General features: G+C 39.0%; 2 protein-coding genes across 7 annotated transcripts in view; one reads left to right on the top strand and one right to left on the bottom strand.

Moving 5' to 3' along the window:
• Window positions 1-1,065, bottom strand: part of LOC126963392 (cytochrome c oxidase assembly protein COX15 homolog) — a 62,238-nt gene extending 61,173 nt beyond the window's left edge. For all 5 annotated transcript variants that reach the window (XM_050805714.1, XM_050805716.1, XM_050805715.1 and 2 more), the window contains exon 1: window positions 676-1,065. In XM_050805714.1, coding sequence (XP_050661671.1) covers window positions 676-1,065 — 390 coding nt within the window. The remainder of the gene's footprint in view (window positions 1-675) is intronic.
• On the top strand, window positions 1,009-23,172 carry CUTC (cutC copper transporter). Of its 2 annotated transcripts, XM_050805725.1 has the most exons (9): window positions 1,009-1,124; window positions 5,244-5,315; window positions 6,438-6,497; window positions 9,962-10,171; window positions 10,841-10,876; window positions 14,355-14,488; window positions 17,462-17,489; window positions 21,571-21,676; window positions 22,665-23,172. In XM_050805725.1, exons 1-9 carry the CDS (start codon window positions 1,064-1,066, stop codon window positions 22,777-22,779), a joined length of 822 nt encoding a protein of 273 aa, XP_050661682.1. In that variant the 5' UTR covers window positions 1,009-1,063; the 3' UTR covers window positions 22,780-23,172. The 2 variants fall into 2 exon arrangements, with proteins under 2 accessions (XP_050661682.1, XP_050661683.1); XM_050805726.1 differs by lacking the exons at window positions 17,462-17,489; window positions 22,665-23,172 and having other exon boundaries at window positions 21,571-21,663.
• Window positions 23,173-24,863: the final 1,691 nt, after the last annotated feature.

Raw genomic sequence — 24,863 nt, forward strand, 5'->3', positions numbered from 1 at the left:
CTGCTACCTTTGTTTCTAACACTGTTTCTTTATATAACGAGACCATGATAAAGATTTCACAAATGAATAAACTGACTTCCTCCAGGGCAGGAGTCTTATAATATTTATCTTTCTTTTTCCAGTTCCTAATATATAATAACCACTCAATAATTACTAGTTAAGCAAATGCATGCCCTCTTCTGACTATACCCCTATGAGTCCAAAGATTCATGCTCAGTTTCCTACTTCTGATTAACAGAGTCACCTTTAGAAAAGTAACTTTAAGCCTCAATTTCCTTCTCTGTAGAATGCAGTTATACTTCCTCACCTGACTACTTGGAACTTTTTAAGCAAAAATAAACTATAAGGGTAAAAATTACTAAGCTTTTACCATGTGCAAAAGGCCTGATGTATATTAAAGAATGTAATCCTCATAACAAACCTTAAAGTAGGTATTGTTATCCCCATTTTACAGATAAGGAAATCGATGAACAGAAAGTTTAATTAACTTGGCCAATACCACACAGTAGGTCAATGGTCCAGATCTGAACCTAGGGGCTCTGAACACAAGGAAATGCGTTGTGAGTAAACTGTAAGGAGCTCCGGAAACGTGATGTGGGGCTCTCCATCATCTTTATCCCGGCCCTTTCACTCCATCCCCGCTCACGCGACTCGGAGTCCGCTGCAGTGCGGTACCTGTGCTCTAGGCGCTGCCCTAGGAGCCAGGAGCTGCAGACACTGCCTCCCCTTCAAGGCCCTAAAGGGCGGAAAGAGCAATCGCTGCATACTGATGACAGTGCACGGCCACCTCTTCCACAACCCAGAGCTCTGCGGTCTCCTTTCTCCGCCACGGAAAAGAGAAGCACTTCCGGGTCGGGCAGCGGGAACCCCGCCTTCTCTGGGGACCGGAGTGAACAGAAGTGCGCCTGCGTTGCGACTTCGCTTTCGCTGGGGCTGCTGGGGCGTAGGCGTCGGGGATGCGCGCAGGGGCGCGCGCAGCTGTTGACTAGCTTCTTTGCTCGTGCGCGCAAGAGCCCAAACTCCAAGTGGAAACTGCAGGCGCACGAGGAAGAACGCGTGGAGCATGAAGAGGCAGGGGGCTTCCTCTGAGCGGAAACGGGCGCGGATACCGTCCGGGAAGGCCGGTGCGGAAGGTGGCGGGGGAGGGGACGGTCGGCCGACTCGGCTCCCCGGGGCGGGCCGGCGGGAGTCGTGGTCAGTGGTGATTTCTTCTGGAGTCGTTTCCTCAGCTCCTTCCAGCCCCTTGGGCGGCACCTTCTGTTTTTGAAGCGTTAAAGGTGTGGAAACGGAGGGCGTGACGAGGGGCAGGTAGCGAGATTGGCTCTGCTGTGGAGCCAAAGTTCGAGTCCCGGGGTCCCCACATAACGGCCGGGCGACCCTGTGCAAGTTGGTTAACTTCAGCTTCACGTTTTATCCGTCGCCACACGAGGATGCCAGTACCCCCCGCACCAGCAGCCAGTACTCCGCTGGGTTAGTTAATTGTCGAGCGCGGAGCCCAGTTCCTAACCTGCAGTTACCTGTAGCTGCCACGGCGGGGACGGGGCATGGTCCCTAAAGCCACGCAGCTACGAAGTGGCCGAGCTTGTGGCTGCTCCAAGTCCCGAGTTCTTCCTGAGTGCCAGGGTAGGATGGCATGGCAGGTGTCAGAGAATTTGGCAAGTCCCTCTTCCTCTTCCTCCGTGAACTCTTGGTTCCTCCAAACGATGACCTCAGGACTCCTTTACCTTCCTAAAAGTTGTCGAGATCCTCAAAGATCTTTATGTGGATTACATCTATCGATTTTGACTGTATTAGAAATTAAAACAAATTTTTCTTTGGGAGGCCAAGGCGGACGGATCACCTGAGGTCAGGAGTTCGAGACCAGCCTGGCCAACATGGCGAAACCCCATCTCTACTAAAAATACAAAAATTAGCCGGACGTGGTGGCAGGCGCCTGTAATCCCAGCTACTCGGGAGGCTGAGGCAGGAGAATCACTTGAACCCAGGAGCGTAGGTTGCAGTGAGGCGAGATCAGGCCATTGCACTCCAGCCTGGGCGACACAGCGAGACTCCGTCTCAAAAAATAAAAATAAAAATAAAAATAAAAAAATTTAAAATATTGATCGATTGATGGATTAGAAAATAACCATAGTAAGCCCATTACACGTTGACATATTTTATGAAAAAGAAATGTTCCTAAACAAAAAAATCAATAAAGAGTGGGAATATTTTATATTTTTGCAAATTTCTTCAATATGTCTTAATGGAAGACAGCTGGATTCTCATACCCGCTGCTTCATTCAGTCTAACATGTCAAGTAGCCTCTTGCAGTGAGCCGAGATTGCGCCAATGCACTCCATCTTGGGTGACAGAGTAAGACTGTCTCAAAAAAGAAAATGCCTCTCACTTGTGAGAGAATTAAAGTGAAAAAGGCGAATAAAGTCAGTATTATTATGAAAATGGTTGTCACCCTACAGACGCTGAAAAGTCTCAGAGGCCCCCAAAGCTACCTGAAGTACTACACTTTGAGAGCTGCTGCTGCTTCTCCTTTGATCTCTATAACTTTGTTGCTTGGGAGAACTGCCTTGCTCTGCCTTCTGTCGTAGCCTTTTTTAAACATCTCTTCATCTTCTCCTGCCTAGGGTCCTTTTTTATGTAAGGCAAATAGTCGCCCGGCAGCATCAGCATCAGCCAGTGCCACTGATGTGACAGCTGGTCTGGGAGCTATCAGGAAACTCATGGAGTTAATGCAGAGCTGTTGGTTAGGAGCATAGGTTGACACTTAACCCTTTTTGAATTTGAGACCGATCATCTTTTTTGTTTTTGTTTTGTTTTGTTTTTTGAGACGGAGTCGCTCTTGTCGCCCAGGCTGGCGTGCAGCGGCCTGATGTCGGCTCACTGCAACCTCCGCCTCCCAGGTTCAAGCAGTTCTCCTGCCTCAGTCTCCTGAGTAGCTGGGATTACAGGCGCCTGCCACCACGCCCAGCTAATTTGTGTACTTTTAGTAGAGATGGGGTTTTGCCATGTTGTCCAGGCTGGTCTCAAAATCCTGACCTCAGGTGATCCGCCTGCCTCGGCCTCCCAAAGTACTGGGATTATGGGCGTGAGCCGCCTGCGTCCGGCAGAGACTTAAGTAAGGCATAAGGCAGTTGCAGTCTGATGTTAGCAGATGATAGGTTTTTGTTTTATTTCTTTTTCAAAGTAAAAATTGCTTTTTTAAATTATAAAAGCAATATTGGGTAGAAAAAATAAAGCAATAAAGAAAAGTAAAAAGAATAAAAGTAATTTCAAATCACACCCCACCAGAAGTGGCCATTACCAGTATGTGAAGAACATTTATTAAATGTCGTTGCGTGAAGTGTGCATTGTTTTGTTCATTTTTTTAAATTATGTGCTCCTGGGAAAAAACTCAAAACTCTGTTTACATCACACTTTGTAATATAAGTACATTAATTTTGTTGTAATTATTCAGCTTTTAGTAAATATTTGATTATTGTGTACCATGGTAGATACTGTGCTTGGTGTGGGTGATGATAAAGATTTCTCACATGAAGACCTTACTTAGGCCAGACGTGGTGGCTCATGCCTGTAATCCCAGCACTTTGGGAGGCCGAGGCTGGCAGATCGCTTGAGTGTAGGAGGTTGAGACCAGCATGGGCAACATGGCGAATCCCTGTCTCTACAAAAAATACAAAAATAACCGAGTATTGTGGCACATACCTGTAGTCCTAGCTACCGAGGAGGCTGAGGCACAAGAATTGCTTGAGCCCAGGAGGTGGAAGTTGCAGTGAGCCGAGATCATGCCACTGCACTCTAGCTTGGGCGACAGAGCAAGACTGTATTAAAAAAAAAAAAACAACTTAGGAACTCTAAGTCGAGTAAAAGTGATCAGATATTTATCTGCATAAATAATAAAAGGTAGAAAGTAATTCATATTTTAAGAAGGAACAATTGGGGTTTCATAACTCAAGAAGAGTTAAATGAGTTCAAAAGAGAGACATAAAATTTTCTACTTCGGGAGAGAGAAAAAAAATCATGGAAATGTTTCTTGGAAAATTTTATTCAAAGATGGAGCCAGAAGGAACTCTGGGTTGCGGAGAAGGCATTGAGGAGCCAGCGGTAGGGACTGGAGAGATCTGAAAGCATAAGAAGGAATGAGACAGTATCGCTCTGTCACCCAGGCTGGAGTGCAGTGGCACAATCTTGGCTCACTGCAACCTCCACCTCCCAGATTCAAGCGATTCTCATGCTTCAGCCTCCCAAGTAGCCGGGATTACAGGCGGATGCCACAATGCCTGGCTAATTTTTCTATTTTTAGTAGAGATGAGGTTATACCATGTTGGCCAGGCTGATCTCCAATTCCTGACCTCATGTGATCCACCCGCCTTGGCCTCCCAAAATGCTGGGATTACAGGCATGAGCCACCACACCCAGCCAGATAAGTAATACTTTTTGATTCTTTTTTTTTGAGACGGAGTCTCGCTCTGTCGCCCAGGTTGGAATGCAGTGGTGTGATCTCGGCTCACTGCAAGCACCACCTCCCGGGTTCACGCCATTCTCCTGCCTCAGCCTCTGGAGTATCTGGGACTATAGGCACCCACCACCGTGCCTGGCTAATTTTTTGTATTTTCAGTAGAGACGGGGTTTCACCATGTTAGCCAGGATGGTCTTGATCTTCTGACCTCGTGATCCACCGTCCTAGGCCTCCCAAAGTGCTGGGATTACAGGCGTGAGCCACCGTGCTCAGCCTACTTTTTGATTCTTGAGACTGCATACTTTACATGAATTATCTCATTTAATCCTCACTACTCTGAGGTAGGTTGTTTTATAGGAAACTTAAGTAACTTATCTAGGATCTCACAATGAATAGTTGGTGGGACGTTGATTTGAAGTCTGTCCTGCTTTTAAACCTATATTCCTTATAAAGAAGTTTAAATATATTTTGCAGACATTGAGAAACATTGTAAGAATCTTGGCTGGAATGTGATGATGAGGTCTATGTTTTAGGAAGATTAATTTGGTATTCAATATACATTTTCCTTAGTATAATTTTTTATACATCTGTCAGTGAGCCTATTTCAGTCTACAAGCATCAATTCAATAATTAATGTGATATTTTATTGCATTCATGGGCCCTAGTGTACTTACCTATTTGCCTATTATTGGACATTTGCATTTTGGCAGCAAAATGTAAACCCTTTGTGGTCAATTGGTCTGGATGGATAGAGCGTTTATGAACTCTTACCGTTCTCCATCTATTTTAGGAGCAGCAAATGGATTTCTCATGGAAGTTTGTGTTGATTCAGTGGAGTCAGCTGTGAATGCAGAAAGAGGAGGTAAGAGAAATTAGAGAATGAATGACAGTTGGCTGCCTTTTTAAGAGTCCTTATTTTTTAGAGACACACACTGAAATATTTAAAATGAAATAACATGATGTCTGGGATTTGCTTCAAAGTAATCTGAGGTTGAGAGAGGAAGGTAAGACTATAAAAAAATAGTTGCATCACATCAGGAGGACATAACGTGTTGGTTTTTTCTGTTTTTGTGATATTAAAGGGAGTTCAGGTATTGCCAGCCTAATCTATCCTTAAGGTTTTCTGTCAGCTTTTCACTAATAAATTTAGCAACCCATATTGTAGTAGTGGTTGCAAAATGGTGACATTATTTTTCACTTATGAACTAGAATACTTCTGTAAAGAACTTTCCCCTCATCATCTGTTTGGTTATGCTGAAGTATAGTTTGTATAAGAAAGGCAGAATAAATGCTTGCTTCTTTTCCCTTATTTATTATAATAATTCTTAGAATAATGAATTTGTTCTCTATCTTCCCTTGAATTGTTTTGTCACTATGAATCTAGATTTAAATATGTTTTATGTGTTTTAATCCATTGTAGTTATTCTGCTTATTGATGAACAAAATGTTCTATCTGTGGCTAGTGAGAGCTGCTTCAAGCTGGTTCCTGAGATCTTTTGATGTGACCTTGGTAGCCTAATAATTCTTTTGGTTTCAGCATTTTCTTATTCTTGAAATTGTCTTGGTTTTGGCTACTCAAAAGTAGCTTTGTGTTTTTTAAAGCGTACAATAATAAAGACCCTTTTGGGAAAGATTATGTTATTTTCTTATCAACAAAGACTCAGTATTCCTCTGTAGTCAGTTTTAAGAAACATCTTTATTTTATGTTAGTTTCCTGTACGTAGACAGGCAACCCTATAATACAAAATTTTAAGAGAACTAGCTTAACTGTAGTTAACTCTTCAGTTTGAGTATGAGTAACACAGTGTGGCTGCAGAGTATAACTGAGTTAAAAACAGAGTTTTACTCTAGTTTTATAATCTGATTTCTCTGAGATGATTTCTAAGACTGTTCTGTATTTGGAAAAAAAATGCGTATCAACAGCTTGCTGTTTAATAAGAGCTTATTTTTTTAAAATGTGCTGAGCAATGCATTTATATTACAGGTGCTGATCGGATTGAATTATGTTCTGGTTTATCAGAGGGGGGAACTACACCCAGCATGGGTAAGTGTCCATTTTTCCCAGATTTTCTGGTTGGAGTTCATGGAACCTGGAAGCAACTGGTAATTAGTTTCGTTGGGTCCTCTACTAATGTCATGTAAACTATGCTATGGATGTTGTATCAGAAATGTTTATGGTGGTAAAAAACAAAATCAAAGATTTGATCACACATATTTCTTTCTCACATCAGAAAGTTGAAAAGTAGGTCAGTAATTGTTAATACTGGTTCAGCTGCTTTGCAGTAACATCAAGGATTAGGCTTTTATAAAATCTTTACATGCTGGCATCCTCAGTATATTGAAATCCCCTCCTGGTCTTTGTACTATTGTTGTTATACATTTTACTCATACACATATCAAAAACTCCATGCTATGTTGTTAGTTTTGTTTGAAGAGTCAGTTATCTTTTATTAAATAAGAGATGTAAATAATAAGAAAACAATCATATATTTACCCATATGAAATTACCATTTCTGGTATTCTTCATTCCTTTATGTAGATCCCGTATTTCTATCTGGTTTCTTTTTCTTTCTGCCTGAAGTACTTTAACTTTTTTTGTTAAAAAGTATGCTAGTGATGCATTCTTTCAACTTTTATATGTCTAAAATAGCTTTTTCCTTTATTTTTGAAAGGTATTTTTGCTGGGTATAGAATTCTAGATTGACAGTTTTTTTCTTTGAAGATGTTTTTCCATTGTTGTCTTGCTTGTATTGTTTCTGACAAAAAATCTATCATCCATATCTTTATTTTTCTCTATGTAATATGTCTCTTTTTATACCTACTTTTCAGATTTTTTCTTTATTACTGGTTTTGAACAATTTTCTTATGATGTACCTGAGTATAGTTATTTTCATGTTTCTTCAACCTGTGCATTTATACTTTTCATTACATTTGCAAAATTTTCAGCTTGCAGCTTTCAGCTTGTTCTCCGTTGCCTCCTTCATAGACTTCAGCTATGCTTACGTTAGACTACTTGAAATTGTCCCAAAAGTCACTGATGAACTTCTCTATTTTAAAAAGTCTTTCTGTGTCTCATTTTGCATGGTTCCTATTGTTTTGTCCTTGAGCTTACTGACCTTTTCTTCTGCACTATCTAATCTGCTATTAGGCTTGCCTAGTATGTTTTCATCTCATACATTGTAGTTTTCATCTCTAGAAATTTGCGTCTTTTTATGTCTCTGATGTCTCTTAACTTTTTTGAACATGTGGAATAAAGTTACAATAGCTGTTATGATGACCTTGTCTGCCAGTTCTAACATCTGTATCAGTTCTGGGTTTGTTTCATTTGATTTATCATCTAATAATATATCTTATTTTCCTGCCTGGTAATTTTTTATTGGATGCAAGACATTGCGAATTTTACTTTATTGGTTACTAGACATTTTTGAATTCACACAAATGTTCCAAAACAGTTTGGTCCTTTTGGGTCTTGCTTTTAAGATTTGCTGGGCAAGTCTGGAGCAGTGTTAATACAGAGCTAATTATTGCTTACTACCAAGTCAGGATTCTTCTGTGAATTCTACCCAGTGCCTAAGAATTTTGAAATTTTCCTCTCGCTGGTGGAATAGGCATTATTCACAGCTTGATATGAATGACAGGCACATCATTTCTAATCCTTTTTATTGGTTCTGTCCCAGGCCTTGAGTAGTTTCTTTGCATGCATGCACCAGTCAGTACTCAGCTGAATATTAAAGGAGGTTCTCTGCAGACCTCCAGAGTTATCTATCTGTCTTCCTTCCTTTCTTCTTTCATTCCTTCCTTTCTTTTCTTTCCTTCTCTCTTTCTGTTTTCTTTCCTTCTCTCTTTCTCTTTTCTTTCTTTCCTTCCTTTTGTTTTTTTCTTTCTTTTGACAGGGTCTCACCTGTTCTCCAGGCTTGACTGAAGTGGGGTGACCATAACTCCTTACAGCTTCAAACTCCTGGGCTCAAGCAATCATCCTGCCTCAGCCTCTCAAGTAGCTAGTATTACAGGCATGTGCCACCATGTCCAGCTAAATTTGTTTGTTTGTTTGTTTGGTAGAGATGGAGTCTCACCATTTTACCCAGACTGGTCTTCAACTCCTTGCCTCAGGCAATCCTCCTGTCTCAGCCTCCCAAAGCACTGGGATTACAGGCATGAGCCACCATGCCAAGCCTATCTTTTTTTTAAAAAGTCCTTTTTTTAAATCACTGTGGTAGTCTTTGCTACTCCAGTGTTATCTTTCTGTCCTCCTGGTACTTTCTCCTATAAACTCTAGCTACTTCAGTCCTCCTGAACTCTCAGCTTTGTCTCCTTAACTCAGGGAATTGTTTTGGCTCTGTGTGGGTCCCCCATCCCTGTGCTTTGTCCTAGAAACTCTCAAGGCAGTAAATTGGGTCAATTAGAATTGACTTACTAACTTCATTATTTACCATTTTCAAGGATCATTGCCCTTCACTGCTTAATGTCCATTGTCTTGCAAACCATTGTTTCATATATTTCATCTAGTTTTTTCTTTATTATTATTATTATAGGTGGGAGGGTAAATCCAGTCACTGTTACCCTGTCTTGGCCAAAAGCAGAAGTCCCTATATGAATTGTTGTCTCCTAAGTTATGCTACTCTGAGGCTGATAATAGCATTATTTAATGTAAAAGATTTGTATATGCAACAGCCCTTTGGAATCTTCACACTAAAAGAGGGCATTCCTGGCCATTCTAAAATCCCTAGAGCATGTCTGTAAATTTGAGTACAGTCTGTTTTTGTAACACCAATTATGATTCCTTGCTTGGTATTGGACAACTGCTATCCTATGCAAAATTTGGGTTCTTTTAGCAAGAAGAAAGAAGGCAATTCATACTGGGTAAACAACTCATGGAGCCTGTCACAGCCTTATACTATTGATGGTTTATGAGCTAGCCACATATTATGGCATATTTAGGTACTTTTATGCATAGATCTCTGCATAAAATCACAAATAAGTAGAACTTTGCTCCCTTTCACATATCTCATTAAAAAAAAAAAGTTTTCTAAATGTCTTTGCCCATTAAAGGAATATGAACTTTGAAGCTATTTAACCATCTCCCTAGTAGGTTTTAAATAGAGCTGTAATGAATTAGAAAGAAGAAATTGGATCTTGGGGAATTACGTACTGGCAGAACATTGAGCCTGGTAGTTATTACACTTTCAAATGTCACATACCAATAAAAGGGTTCTGAGTCATAAGGATTTTTGTTGAGTCAACTGATAAGTGTTTTTAAATTGTAGCATCTTCTGTTTTCTAAATTGTTCTGTTTAACCCGTTGCTATTACTTACCTTCTACCACATACACATTTTTGTTCTCAGTGTCCTCCTTCCTTTTAGAGCCGTCTTTCTCTGGTTTCCTTAAACTCCACCTTTTTCTTTTGGATGTAATATACAAGAGCAGATGTAAATGACCAATAATATATCATTGGCTTCCTTGAGCTTTTAGCTCACATTTAAATTTTAGTCTGCTTTCTTTTCTTGTAGGTGTCCTTCAAGTAGTGAAGCAGAGTGTTCAGATCCCAGTTTTTGTGATGATTCGGCCACGTGGAGGTGATTTTTTGTATTCAGATCGTGAAATTGAGGTGATGAAGGCTGACATTCGTCTTGCCAAGCTTTATGGTGCTGATGGTTTGGTATTTGGGGCATTGACTGAAGATGGACACATTGACGAAGAGCTGTGTATGTCCCTTATGGGTAAGAATTTGTGTCTAAGACCTAAAAGCCTCTAATGATAATTGTATTTTTGCTCACAATATAAAAAAACATCCACAAAACCAACTTTGCAGTCATAGCTGCAGGCACTTATACTAACCTAAGTATTTCAAATAGTAGTTCCTTAGATGTTTGGGGTGGGATGTATGTGTGGCAAAGCCTTCTTAACTCTCCTCAATTGCTATAGATTAGGTTCTGCTACTGTTCCCATAGAATAGAAATTTAAGGGAAATTTACCATGGTTCCTTTAATCACTGCACCAAGAACTTCAAAAGCTATTATAGTTGGTGAGGATGGACCACCAAGTTGGAAGATGTGAAGAGGACAGAAGCAAACTACCTGTATTACTAGACCAAAGTATTTATCGAATGACCTCAGAGAGGCAAGTGATAGATGTAATGCTGCTCTTATAGTTGTCAGATTAAATGATTTCCATTTGGTGCTAAGGCATGACCATTTTTTATATAAAAATCAGAGGTTTGTGGAAAGATACGGCTTTTGAATTTGTAAGGCTGACATTTTATTATGTTAGTTTACTGTTTTGTTAGGTGAAGAAAGTATTAAAAAGTTTCAGCTAACATGAAGAATTCTATATATAGTAATCAGTGATGACATCTTCATTCATGTTGTTATATGACTCTCTTTTTATAGCTATTTGCCGCCCTCTGCCAGTCACTTTCCACCGAGGTGAGTCATTTTCATTTTAGAAGTTCTGTTGAACAGTGTTAGTTTTCTAATTTCAACAACTGCCACAACCTTTTTATGGAACACAATTCTGTGGTGTTCCAAGGTTACCAATTGTTTTTTTAGATCCTGGGACTAAAAGTTATAAAAGTAGAGATGTGCAATTTCTAGAAAATTTGAAGCCTTAGTTATGAAAAGTTGTTAAAAGTGGGTGTTGGTGGTGGTGGGATATAATAGAGAGAAGGAGAGAGTAAGTATTGCCTTCAAGTGTGTATACCTATCACAGCATTCCAAGCGAGAATCCTGAGACTCATTTTAACTAAGATTGTATTAGGTCATGTGCAACCCCAAAAGAATAAATCGTTGTGGCTGGCGAAATGAAAAGTACTGTCTATCTTAAGCCAGGCAAAACCATCCCTGGGGCTAGCAGTGAGGTGAGGTTTCACAGATACAGACTTCCTAAGGGGAGAGAAAGTTGGGTATCTGGAGAAGAATTGGATCTTATTAGGAAGGGAGAAAGGAGAACAGATGCTGTCTAGTGTTGACTATCTAGTCAATGAACAGATGTCCACTATAGTGGACAAAATTATTTTTCATTATAGCTTGTCTGCACCACAATGATTTTTTAATGTGATGGTTTCTTATAAAGAAATATTTCCGGCTGGGCGCGGTGGCTCAAGCCTGTAATCCCAGCACTTTGGGAGGCCGAGAGGGGCGGATCACAAGGTCAGGAGATCGAGACCATCCTGGCTAACATGGTGAAACCCCGTCTCTACTAAAAAATACAGAAAAGTAGCCGGGCGAGGTGGCGGGTGCCTGTAGTCCCAGCTACTCAGGAGGCTGAGGCAGGAGAATAGCATAAACCCGGGAGGCAGAGCTTGCAGTGAGCCGAGATCCAGCCCCTGCACTCCAGCCTGGGTGACAGAACGAGACTCTGTCTCAAAAAAAAAAAAAAAAATCCTATAAAAAATCAGGTAGTTGTTTTTTGTTTTTTTTTTTTTGAGATGGAGTCTCGCTCTGTCACCCAGGCTGGAGTGCAGTGGCCCCATCTCGGCTCACTGCATCCTCTGCCTCCTGGGTTCATGCAGTCTGCCTCGGCCTCCCAAGTTGCTGGGATTACAGGCATTTGCAACCGTGCCCAGCTAACTTTTGTATTTTTAGTAGAGACAGGGTTTCACCATCTTGGCCAGGCCACTCTTAAACTCCTGACCTTGTGATCCACCTGCCTTGGCCTCCCAAAGTGCTGGGGTTACAGGCGTGAGCCACCACTCCTGGCCAAAAAATCAGGTAGTTATAATTTCTATACTCTTTGGCTACACCTTGGTAAAATGGAAGAACAGGTGTCTGTTTTGCCTTCAGAGAGCACTGCCATTGCACGTGAAAAGAAGTCTACAGTCATAAACAATTTTTTTACTTCAAATTTCTGTTCTTTTATTTATTCCAAAAGGTTTAACAAAAATATTTTCATATTTTCAAAGTTTGTAGAGTTTTGGGATTCCACATTTTTCTACTAATGTATTTAATGAGATAGCATAATATTGTTATAGTGGTGAGAAGGTGCTGCCACCAAAACAAGGAAATCCTCTGTGGTAGATTTAGTTGCCTACATACACTAAAGGGTGAAATGAAGGGGCCTGTCCCAGAGGACCACTACCACCTAATCCACTGCAGGAGAACTTCAATATCATGTAACAGTGTGAGAACCAAAGCAGAAGGAGGTTTTCTGTTTTCAGTTTCCCGATACCACTTTACTCTTTGAGGGCTCTGAGGAGGGGAGAAGTTTCTTAGAAAGTAGGATGGGGCCAGGCACAGTGGCTCACCCCTATAATCCCAGCAGTTTGGAAGGCTGGGGCGGGCAGATCACAAGGTTAGGAGATTGAGACCATCCCGGCCAACATGGTGAAACCCCATCTCTACTAAAAATACAAAAATTAGCTGGGCGTGGTGGTGTGTGCCTGTAATCTCAGCTACTCTGGAGGCTGAGGTGGAGAATCACTTGAACCAGGGAGTCGGAGGTTGCAGTGAACTGAGACCACGCCCCTGCACTCCAGCCTGGGCAACAGAGCAAGACTCCATCTTAAAAAAAAAAAGTTGGATGGAAGTGAAACTTCATATAGTCTGTTGAAAACAACTATCCTTATGCTATGAACCTTGAGTATGTGGGGTTAATAGATTAGTCTAAAATATTACTCAGTAATGAGAATGTGAGCCAAAGCCTTTTCTAGAACTGGTGAGTATAGTGTTTCATTCTACCTAGTCCAATTTTTCTGACGCCTTAGAACAGTTTCCCAAATCTGACTCACCTGCCTATCACATTTAAAATTTTACCATATGTGAGTGCTACCTGCACATTTATTTAATGATTTTCTTTAAATAAAATCTTAAGTATGTACCCATAAAAAAGAACAAGATCATGTCCTTTGCAGAGCCTTGGTTGGAGCTGGAGACCATTATCCTTAGCAAACTAACACAAGAACAGAAAACCAAATACCACATGTTCTCACTTATAAGTGGGAGCTAAATGATGAGAACACATAGACACATAGAGGGGAACAACACACACTGGGACCTTTCGGAGGGTGGGGGTGGGAGGACGGAGAGGATCAGGAAAAATAACTAATGAGTACTAGGCTGAATACCTTGGTGATAAAATCATCTGCACAACAAACTCCCAAGACACGGGTTTACCTGTATAACAAACCTGCACTTGTACCCCTGAACTTAAAAAAAAGTTTAAAAAAAAAACTTAAGTAAATTTATTTTAAATAGAAACTTATAACTACTATAAATGGAAAACGTTTCATTTCTTATCTGCATTTAAGTAAATACACTATTTAAATGTGTACTATTATTAAAATGATTATGCACAGTGGTGGTATGTAGACTATGGTGTGCTAATGAACTGGCTCTTAGAAAAAAGAGCTGATTTGTAACATTTTTAAATTTCTGTGGTTTAAATACTCTACCTTCACTAATTTTTTTTATTATCATTAATTAAATTTTTATTTTTCTTTTGAGACAAGGTCTTGCTCTGTCTTCCAGGCTGGGGCACAATGGTGCAATCAGCTCACTGCAACCTCGACTCCTTAGGCTCAGGTGATCCTCCCATGTCAGCCTTTCGAGTAGCTGGGACTGTAGGTGGACACCGCCATGCCCAGCTAATTTTTGTATTGTACATATGGGGTCTTGCCCTGTTGCCCAGGCTGGTCTCAAACTCCTGGGCTCAAGTGATCTCCCCACCTCGGCCTCTCAAAATGCCAAGATTATAAGCATAAGCCATTGTACCTGGCCCTACCTTCACTAATTTCAGGCTGCCACTGGATTAACAGTCTGACTTGCAGAGTTCTTGAGTATTTAATAATTGACCTTTGTAAGCCAGTACAAGCTAGGTCCAGCACGCCACTGCATGTATACTACATTTTGGGAAATGCTGCATTAAGAGATACCTGTTCAAAATTCACATCAATTTTATTTATTTCAGCCTTTGATATGGTTCATGATCCAATGGCAGCTCTGGAGACCCTCTTAACCTTGGGATTTGAACGAGTGTTGACCAGTGGATGTGACAGTTCAGCATTAGAAGGGCTACCCCTAATAAAGCGACTCATAGAGCAGGTACATGGACGTTATCTTTTTTTCCCCTAAGACTCTGTTGTGGTTACTGCTGACATTCTGCTGTTTAGCCAATTTGTGAGACTATATATTACTGACTTTGTGGTTACTCTGTAGGAAAGAGCAAGCAGGCAATAATGTATATAATTCTTATTTCTTTCACACAAGTCTTTTTAATAACCAAGGCTTTCAAGATCAAATTATATATAGATAGTGCCTAAAGATCTGATCTAACTTGGATAAACACAGCAAATTTTACCTTTTCTTTGCCATTGGCATTGCAGTTTTTTTTATTTTTTAGTTTTATTTTTTAGTTTAGATACAAGGTCTTGCTTGTTGCCCAGGCTGGTCTCGAACTCTTGGGCTCAAGCCATCTGCCCTCCTTGCCCTCCCAGAGTGCTGGGATTACAGGCATGAGCCACTGCGCCCAGCCAGCATTGCAGTTTTAAGCCACATCTTTTCATTGTCAGCCCGTGTATATTCAGGGGATCCCATGTAAAATTATCATCTGGAGGTAAATTCCAAAACTAAAATTATAATCTTACTTCTTCTCATCTGCCAATATAGGAGGAAATATATTTTTCTAGTTTATGAGTTTTCCTGGTGAGCTAGCATCATTTGTAGAGCACTCAGAAGGTGACTTTGTAATTATAGTGTGTCTGTGTTTTTCTGACATCAGTCTAGAGGCATTATAAGTTACTGAGTACAGACTTTGGGATGAGAGAGTTGAGCATTTGAGAGTCAGGTTTGATACTTGCTATGTGATGTTGAGTAGGTTATTAGTCTTTAAGCCTCTCTTTCCCAATGTGTGAAACTGAGATGAGTTTAATACTAATTTTAGAGTTTCTCAGAAGATTGCTAAAGATGAGATGTGTAAGAGGCTTAGTACAGTGGTTGGCATACAGTAGGTCTTAATAATGTTAGGTTCTGTTATTACTGCTATTAATAATATTAATGTTCCTATATAGACATCTGGTTATTTTCACTTTTCTATAGCCATGAAAATAATTTTCAGAAATTTCTCCTAAAGATCTGATGTGACTTTGCTGTTCTGGGATGTAATGGTTTGACAAACATTTATTAAGTATATATTAGATGCAGGACATTTGTACTGTGGGTGTAACCAAGAGCTAAGTGTCTGTGTGTAGTCACTGTCCTTACAATTTAGTGCGGAACAGGCACTTCTAATAGAGCAGGAAATTTTAATAGCGCTCTATTTTTAAAAGGTACTGTAGGAGTACATTGGAGAGGAATTAACCCCAAATTTGGGGAAATGAAGGTTGGCAATAATTAGAGGAAGCTTCCCAAAAGAAGAGACATCCAGACTGCAGTGTTTTACTTATTTGAAGGATGTTCGGGAGTTATCTGTGTAAAAGTTGGGGGCAGTGGGAGTGAGGGTGAAGGGAGTGTTGGCGGAATTGTTCCATGCAAAAGAAATAGTATAAGCAAGGGCTATAAACAAAAGCAAGCATAACTTAAAACGCTGAGGAATGACCAGAATATTGAATGTGGACAGAATGATATCCAGAGCCTTGAAAACCTTATTAAAGTTTTTATTTTTATGGTATAGTGGGGAGGCCTGAAGTGTTTTAAAACAGAAGAGTTGATGAATTGGATTTCCAGTTTTAAAAGGTTACTCACTAAGGAGTAGAAAATAAGATATAATCGCCATAGTAATGTATTGCATTTCAAAATGTGTGTGTGTGTGTGTGTGTGTGTGTGTGTGTGTGTGTGTGTACGTCTGTCATTTGTATGTTAATCATTGGTTAGTAGGAAGAGCTACTCAAATATTCTCATACATTAACTTTACTGAGGTAACTACCTAGTAGTGTAACATACTAGTTAAAGCATAGGCTTTGTGATTAGACAAGTCTGTGTTTAAACCCTGGCTTCGATGCTTGTTAATAGTGACCATGGATACATTACCTAGCCATCCTAAACCTCAGCTTGCTCTTCTGCAAAGTTAGGATAATAATAGCACCTACCTCCTAGAATAGTTGTAAGGGATTTCTTCAGGTTTTAGCACTTAGTAATTATTCTATGTTATTAAATCTGACACTTAGTGATTGCTCTGTATTATTAAACCACTTTGATAGCCTTAGATAAGCATACACTTCTAAATAATCATGTGGGGAAGGCAAAAAGAAGTGGTAGAATTCATTTCTTTAAAAATATTATTTCTCTATGTTTTGGAAAGCCTTGATTTGGAAGAAACAGGCAACTGTGACCTCCATTCTGAAGTGATTTCAGCTTTTTAGATAATCAATGTTTTGTTTTATGGATGCTTTATTCAGGCCATTTGAGAATATGAAACATTCTTGTTCCATTTATTTCTCTAACAATTTTTAAATTATATGAAATAGCCACTCCCCTCTTTCAGTCTTTTTCGTTACCTTGCTTTATTTTTTCTTTGTTGTACTTATTGTTACCTGGAATTTTATTGTATAAATATCCCTGTGCATTGTCTCGTCTTCCTTGAATGTGTAAGCTCCATGAGAGCAGGAACTTTCTCTTACTCACCATGTCGGGGAGGAAAAACTTTCCTTCTGTCCTCAGGGTTTGTTATTTGGGGGCCTGCAAATTAAACTGACTAAAGACAGATTAGCAGGAGTAAAAACAGATTTTATCACATACATAAGTACATATATATGTAAGTACATACAGAAGTTCACAAAGAAATATGACTCAGAATTGGGGGCTTATATACCATCTTAATAGGTGAAGGGGAGGGAGAAAATGGCACTTATTGGGGGGAAAAATGACTTTTTGGAAAGATAACTTTCTAGAGACAAATTTACTATGCTGGACATCTTATCCAAGATCCCAAAGAAATAGAGAAGATCTAGTAAAAATTAAACATTAATAGTAATTTTTAAAATTTAATATATTCTGACTTATGTTTCTATTCTCACTGCCTTATTATCCCATTCAAGAGAAAGATATTAAAATTTACTTGTTTTTTTTTTCTTTTTTCAGGCAAAAGGCAGGATTGTGGTAATGCCAGGTATTTATTTATCTATCAATTCACTAGCATAACACTGAACTGTAGTGGAGGAAGAGCAAAGGAGGCAGGAAAATGTGAGAGAGAGTATTAGTACATTGCATATTAGTATATGATCTTCAAAGAGAAGAATATATAGTTTGATTAAAATGTTTAAGACTGGGAGATCTGTGCTAGAATTTAAAAGTTTAGATAAGAAGGAAAATATTCTAATAGGGATTAGCTCAAAGAGGAGCGAATAAGGAAGTAGGTAGAGATTGAGGTTTCTCCATATTTGCGCTCTCATTATATAGAATTTTATGAATTTGGATGTTTGTCTCTGGTGAGGCACATCAAATTTGATGCTAATCAAATTTTGTTTAGGACAAATGTCCTAATGAACAGGGTTTAAGCAAAGGTTTAGGCAACATCCTTAGGTAAAATATAATACTCTCTCAGTTAATGAAAATCTCTGATTGCCAAATTATTTCTTGTAACCAGAATTTAATCATATGATCCTGATGATAACCATGAGATCAGTTAAGTTCATAATGGCTAACTAGAAATGAACAGTTGGAGCAGTTTTTAAAGAATTATATGTACAACCTAGAAGAGTGAGACAAATGTAAAGACAATCTTAATTTTTTTATTAAGTTTCTCAAACATATAAAAAAAAGTAGAAAATAGCATAATGAATACTCATATGCTCAGTCCCTAGATTTAACAGTTTGCCAAATTTGTCTCATCTTTCTTCTATCCTGAGGTATTTTATTACAGTTAAATTGAAAGCATCATGACATTTTATCTTTACATATCTCTTAAAAGGGTGGGATGTTACCATAACGACAATTCCATTGTCACACCTATCACAATAAACATTTAATACTCAACTTTCTCCGATTGTCCCCGCAATGGTTTTTATAGCTGATATGTTCAAACTAGGATCCAGTCAAGGAACAAGCATTACATTTTTGGTTATCTTTTGTTTGTTTGTTTTTAGAGATGAGGTCTTGCTATATTGGCCAGGCTGCACTTGAACTCTTAGCCTCAAGCGATCCTCCTGCCTCAGCCACCCAAGTAGCTGGAACTGCAGTTGCACACTGCCATTCCCAGTTCTATTATCTTTTAAAATATCTTTAATATAGATGTTTTTCCTTTTACTTTTCTTGCTTTAAAAACTTTACAGAGTTTGGGCTGGGCCCGGTGGCTCACGCCTATAATCTCAGCACTTTGGGAGTCTAAGGCAGTCAGATCACCTGAGGTCAAGAGTTTGAGACCAGCCTGGCCAACATGGTGAAATCCTGTCTCTACTAAAAATACAAAAATTAGCCGGGCATGGTGGCATGTGCCTGTAATCCCAGCTACTTGGGAGGCTGAGGCATGAGCATCACTTGAACCAAGGAGGCGGAGGTTGCAGTGAGCTGAGATTGTACCACTGCACTCCAGCCTGGGTGACACAGCAAGACTCCATCTCAAAATGTAATAAAAAGTTAGGATCTATTTACCCTGTAAAATGTACTACTTTCTGGATTTATCAGATTATTTCCTCTTGATATTGTTTAACTTGTTCCTCATGCCTTTGTATATCCTATAAACTAATAGTTAAATCATAAGGCTCGAATAGACTGCTTAAACATTTTTGGTAAGAATACTTTATGGGTGATTCTGCGTATTACATCATATGACATCACATCAGAAGGTATTCAGTCTCTCGTCATCTCACTACTAGTGATATCAAGACTGACCTAGATAAAGAGTAACTTTTAAAAAGAGGCTGTGAACCTGGGCAATATAGTGAGACACCATCTTTACCAAAATGTAAAAAAATTAGTTGGGCATGGTGGCGTGCTCCTGAAGTCCCAGCTAGTCTGGAGGCTGAGGTGGGAGGATTTCTTGAGCCCTGAGGTCAAGGCTGCAGTGAGCTATGATCGCACCACTGCACTCCAGCCTGGGCAACAGAGTGAGACTCTGTGTCAAAAAAAAAAAAAAGGCCATATAAGGGGTATTGTCAAATATTTAGGAAGGCTTTTGACCTGTAACAAGTCCTTGAAACATGAGTAAAGAGAAAGTATATATTATCTGTCAAATTGTGGTCCTTTTTGGTTAATCAAGGAATGTTAAAGAGACTTTCTGAGTGTGATGCTTTTCCATTTAGCACTGAATATATATAGTCTTGACAACTAATACTTAGACAATTGTTGACATTAAGAGTACCTTTGTTTAATATGCAATTGTTATCGGCTATGTGCAAGGCATTACTTGGGATGCAAAGCTACACAAGAAACCACTTTCTCAAGAAGCTGACTCAGGTCAAAAGATGTTAAATACAAAAATATTTGTGATTTCTTTAACAAACCTTATCAGGCAAATGTTAATTATATGACAGTTATATATATTATATGCTAATTGTATGATAGATATGAAAACAAATAAAGTAATCCTACTTGAGGAGCTCACAGAATAGACTTATAAACAAATGTATTACAATTTCATGTGAATAAGTACCAGCAAGTAAAAACTCCTAGGTAAGTCATTCTGAATGCCCAATAAGTATTCATCATTGAGAAATACAAAGAGGTAGTTGCCCTCTAGGAACTTTCATAATGAAGCCTACAACATATTTAGACCCTGGTTTCTTCATCTATAAAGAGAAGAATATTAAACTAGTTCTGTGGGATCCTTTTTAACCATAGAGCTGTGTTAGTCTGAGTCTGGAAAGATGTATTACTTATGTACTCAAGTTGCTGATAACTGAGCAACATGTGTTTCAGTAGCCAAATGTTTTGTTATTTGTTAGAAGGAATAGAAGGAAATAATATATTTGTCTCTTAATCCTTACAATAAGCTTGTGAGGTAGGCAGTATTATCCCTCTTTTATTGGAGAAAAAGTTGAGGTCAGTGGATTTAAATAATTTGTCTAAGGTCACGTAGCTGTGAAAAGCTACAGTGATAAAGCCAGTCTGAATCTACTCAGCCTGTATTTTTTCTATTTCTTTCTTTTTTTTCTGAGACAAGGTCTCACTGTGTCACCCAGGCTGTGGTGCAGTGGTGCAGTCTCAGCTTACTGCAGCCTCCGCCTCCCAGGTTCAAGCGATCCTCCTACCTCAGCCTCTTGAATAGCGGGGTCTACAGGCACCCGCCACCACGTCCAGCTAATTTTTGTATGTTTTTGTAGAGACGGGATTTCACCATGTTGCCCAGGCTGGTCTCAAACTCTTGAACTCAAGTGATCCTCCTGCCTCGGGCTCCCAAAGTGTTGGGATTACGGGTGTGACCCACTACACCTAGCCTTTTCTCTGTTTCTTAAGGCTCAGTGATATTACTGTACCACTAAGGAAAAAAAGACAAGTTAATGAGTCTGAAAGAGTGTGTAAAGATAGGTTATTTCAGCATCTTTAATGGCTTGAGATACAAAGTACATAGTTTTAAAATATTGAGTACATCCTATAGGGAGATAAGGATATAAAGATGAATAAACTAATTTCATGTTTATGATATACTGGTATCAATTCAGAATGTGATTCTTTATAAATATTTAAAAGATTGTTCATCAAAACAAATGTCATAAAACATTTGGTGGTACAGTTTTAATAAAGTAGAATCAGATTCTTCTGTGATATGAAGTATAAAGCTGATATCGTAACTAATAACCTGTATAATACTTTGCATTATTCCTGTTTCCAATGAAGTCAATGTAGTCTTTACATCCGGGGCTAGAGACAGAACCTTAGAGGTTCTCATTCAGGCACATCTCTGAGGTTGTGCTTTTGTAGATTTTTTTTCCTCAAACCTATCCTTACCTTTCTTTTTAATTTGATTTTGCTTTAATTGAGGGGCAAGCAGGGATAGCATTGTTGTATTAGCCAATGGACAGATAAGATTCTATCATACATGTTCTATAACCTTAATGGTACTTCCCCAGAGTCTGTAGCCTATATATCTTTTATCACTTTTCTAATCTCATTCTAACTTGGTAGGGAGAGACTAATTTTTGAATCAATGAGAAATTTAGTTTGGTGATTCCAAGTGAAGTAAGCAGTCATTATTCCTTAAATTTTATGCAAAATTCTATTTTACTTAATGTGTTACTTATTCTTTCCAACAGGAGGTGGTATAACAGACAGAAATCTACAAAGGATCCTTGAGGGTTCAGGTGCTACAGAATTCCACTGTTCTGCTCGGTCTACTAGAGACTCAGGAATGAAGTTTCGGTAAAAATGTTTTCTACAATTCAAATAAGAAGGATGAGATTAATTTTTACTTTCTCCCAAACAGAAAAACTTTAGATGGGGGCATGATTAACCAATGGAATGTTGTGACTACTACATAAGTATTATAGTTGTTTTTATAGTTGAAAAACATTTCTAAAATGGTTCGTGTCCTGTCTTAAATAAACAGGCTCTTTGAACATAGGTGAACCTTGCCTTGTGAAGGCATTGCTGAACTTTGACCAGTTAATAGTAAACAAATTCCACGGTTCAGCTTCAAATGAGTCAGATATGCACATGTGCCCACTCGCCTAGGATTTCCTGTAGCAAAGTTAATAACTATGGTGTAAGGATGGAAGAGTCATAGTCATTTTTCTACCTCCTACTTTTAGTGCTTAGTCTTCCCTCACATTTATTCTCTGTTTTCAGTTATTTTGAAATTATATTACCATTAAGAAATTGTGACTATTATATGGGGTTTTTTAAATACTTAAGAGGACTCTTACAGTTTAATAGTAGTTGAATGTTTCTGTTTATAAATTGGGAAAAACACAATGTAAAAGAAATAAGATGGCTGGGCAAGGTGGCTTAGGCCTGTAATCTCAGCACTTTGGGAGGCCAAGGCGGGTGGATCACTTGAGGTCAGGAGTTTGAGACCAGCCTGGCCAGCATGGCGAAACCCCATCTCTACTAAAAATACAAAAAAAATAGCTGGGCTTGGTGATACGCGCCTGTAATTAAAAAAAAAAAAAAAAGAAGAAGAAGCAAGAGCCTTAGAACTTAACAATTCCTGATATAAAATCAAGTATACTGTCTGGTGGATTCAGCTGCTGGATATTTCAAGTAATTAATTGATGAAAATTATGGAATATAGTAGTCTAGCATACTTGACTTACCCTTGTATCATGAAGTAGTCTATAAAATGAAGCGGCAGCAGGAGGGCTCATTTAATAACATATCATTATCTGTTCCTTTATTATTTCTATCACAGAAATTCATCTGTTGCTATGGGAGCCTCACTTTCTTGCTCGGAATATTCCCTAAAGGTAACAGATGTGACCAAAGTAAGGACTTTGAATGCTATTGCAAAGAATATCCTGGTTTAGCCAGACCTCTCTGAGAGACATGGATATCACAGGATGAAGGTAGAAGTATAATCTGCAATTCTCTGTGACACAGCTTTAACCACCTTCTCTGGCCAGGACAGTTGCAATCTTTGTTTTAAGTTTCACATGGCCATGGAGAACGTGCCCAAGAAGAAAAAGAATTTGAAACAGAGATACAGTCACTTCCTTTGCTTAGTCTTACCAGGGATTGTCATCGTGGTTAAAGCTGGTCTATGCTTCTTCCACAGACAGAAGCTTAGTCTTGTTTTCAGTGGAATTAATTGATGAACTGGAAAAATTTAACTGCATGGTATGAATTCAGAGTGTGACTTAAGAGTCAATTCAAAGCAGTATTTTGCTTTTTCATTTGTAAAATAAAAATGTCCACTCTTATAGTATAGTCTCTTATTCTTTCACTAAATACAGTCGGTAGCCTACAAGTATGAAAGGAAAAATGTTGTCTCATTTTTTTCTTCACTTTCTCTTTTTATTATGTGCTGATTGGATATGCTGCTTTGGGCAAGATGTTAAGGGTACAGAGTAAAATGGTGCAGTGTGAAAATTCCCAGACTTGGGAAGCAGGATATCAAAGTTCCTAGACTTACAAAGACAGACGTGAACCCTGACATTCAACAGGTTACTTCTTCTGTAAACAGAGAGAAATGGCTTAATTCTAAGATCCATCTGACAATTTTCAAAGACCTATAGTAAAAACTAGAGAGGAGTTAGGAAAGTTATCAAAGCAGCAGTTTCTTTCTGCTGAAGTCACAGATGGAAGAGACAGATTCTAGTGATGAAATATTTTTCCTATGACCAGGTCCCAAATGGTGAAGTTCATCAGTACCTGTATCTGTCACTTTCATGTTTATAATGTCATTTTACACAAACAACACACTGGTAATAGTACTGTTGTTCCTATCTTAGGAGAGTAACTGAAGCATAAAGAGCTTCCCCTTGGTCAGGAAGCCTTTGAATAACATGCACAGATTGTGTGCTAATGAATGTTTATATGAAGAGTCTTGCCTTTATTTATTATTTATTTATTTTTGAGACAGAGTCTCACTCTGTCATCCAGGTTGGAGTGCACTGGCCCAATCTTGGCTCCCTGCAACCTCTGCCTCCCGGATTCAAGTGATTCTCCTACCTCAGCCTCCTGAGTAACTGGGATTACAGGTGTGCGCCACCACTCCCTACTAATTTTTTATATTTTTAGTAGAGATGGGGTTTCATCGTGTTGGCCAGGTTGGTCTGGAACTCCTGGCCTCGTGATCTACCTGGCTCAGCCTCCCAAAGAGCTGGGATTACAAGCTTGAACCACCACACCCAGCCTAGATTTTAGGGACTTTGATCTTTCAGGATTTCAACATTTAGGATTATGGCATTCAGGATTGTGTCTTTGGGGATTATGATCCAAACCCCTCTTTATGTGTAAAGCACAGATGTACATACAGTCCGTAACAAATATATAGTGTATCTATAGTATTAAAATTTCAGGAGAGAGAAGTGTTTAGGGAAAAGGGGTGACCAAAAAATCTCCTTAGACATAATAGTCAAGAAACACTGAATTAGGATAAGGTACTGACAGGAGAGAAAGTCATGGTTAAAGGCATAGTCATAGTTAAAGCGAAAGCAGTAAAAATGTGATATAAAATGGATGTAATGTGAACTTATTTTGCTTAAAGTGTGTCATATTAAGGAATACATCATATGAACATTATCCAGAAGTACAAAAATAATACAGGTGTTTTAAGAAATCCAAATATTGAAATAGGATGGTATTTACATCTTTTCCTGCCTTACAAATATTTATGTTAAATGTATACTAATCTTTGGACATTTTTTGGTATAATGAGGACGGTGGCTGGAGAGAGGAAAATGTGGAAGAAGCCTAGAGAGGAAATATATTCTTCTGTCTTTGGAGAAGTACCAGTTAAGATTACAGCATAGCACTGGCAAGTACAGCTAATCCCCAAACAACGAAGGCATTAGGAGTACTGACCCCCTTATACAGTCTAAAACTTATATACAACTTTTGACTCCCCCAAAACTTAAGTTAAATCTTGTGAAGTCATGCACAACATCTG

The sequence above is a fragment of the Macaca thibetana genome, chromosome 9 (assembly GCF_024542745.1).
Source record: "Macaca thibetana thibetana isolate TM-01 chromosome 9, ASM2454274v1, whole genome shotgun sequence".
NCBI classification, from domain to species: domain Eukaryota; kingdom Metazoa; phylum Chordata; class Mammalia; order Primates; family Cercopithecidae; genus Macaca; species Macaca thibetana.

Bases quoted from the DNA above. Each gene is read 5' to 3' on its own strand.
- CUTC (XM_050805725.1), top strand. From the start codon at position 1,064: ATGAAGAGGCAGGGGGCTTCCTCTGAGCGGAAACGGGCGCGGATACCG. The intron at 10,172-10,840 runs GTAAGAATTTGT...CTCTTTTTATAG, and splicing joins GCTGTGTATGTCCCTTATGG to CTATTTGCCGCCCTCTGCCA. The intron at 14,489-17,461 runs GTACATGGACGT...TTCTTTTTTCAG, and splicing joins TAAAGCGACTCATAGAGCAG to GCAAAAGGCAGGATTGTGGT.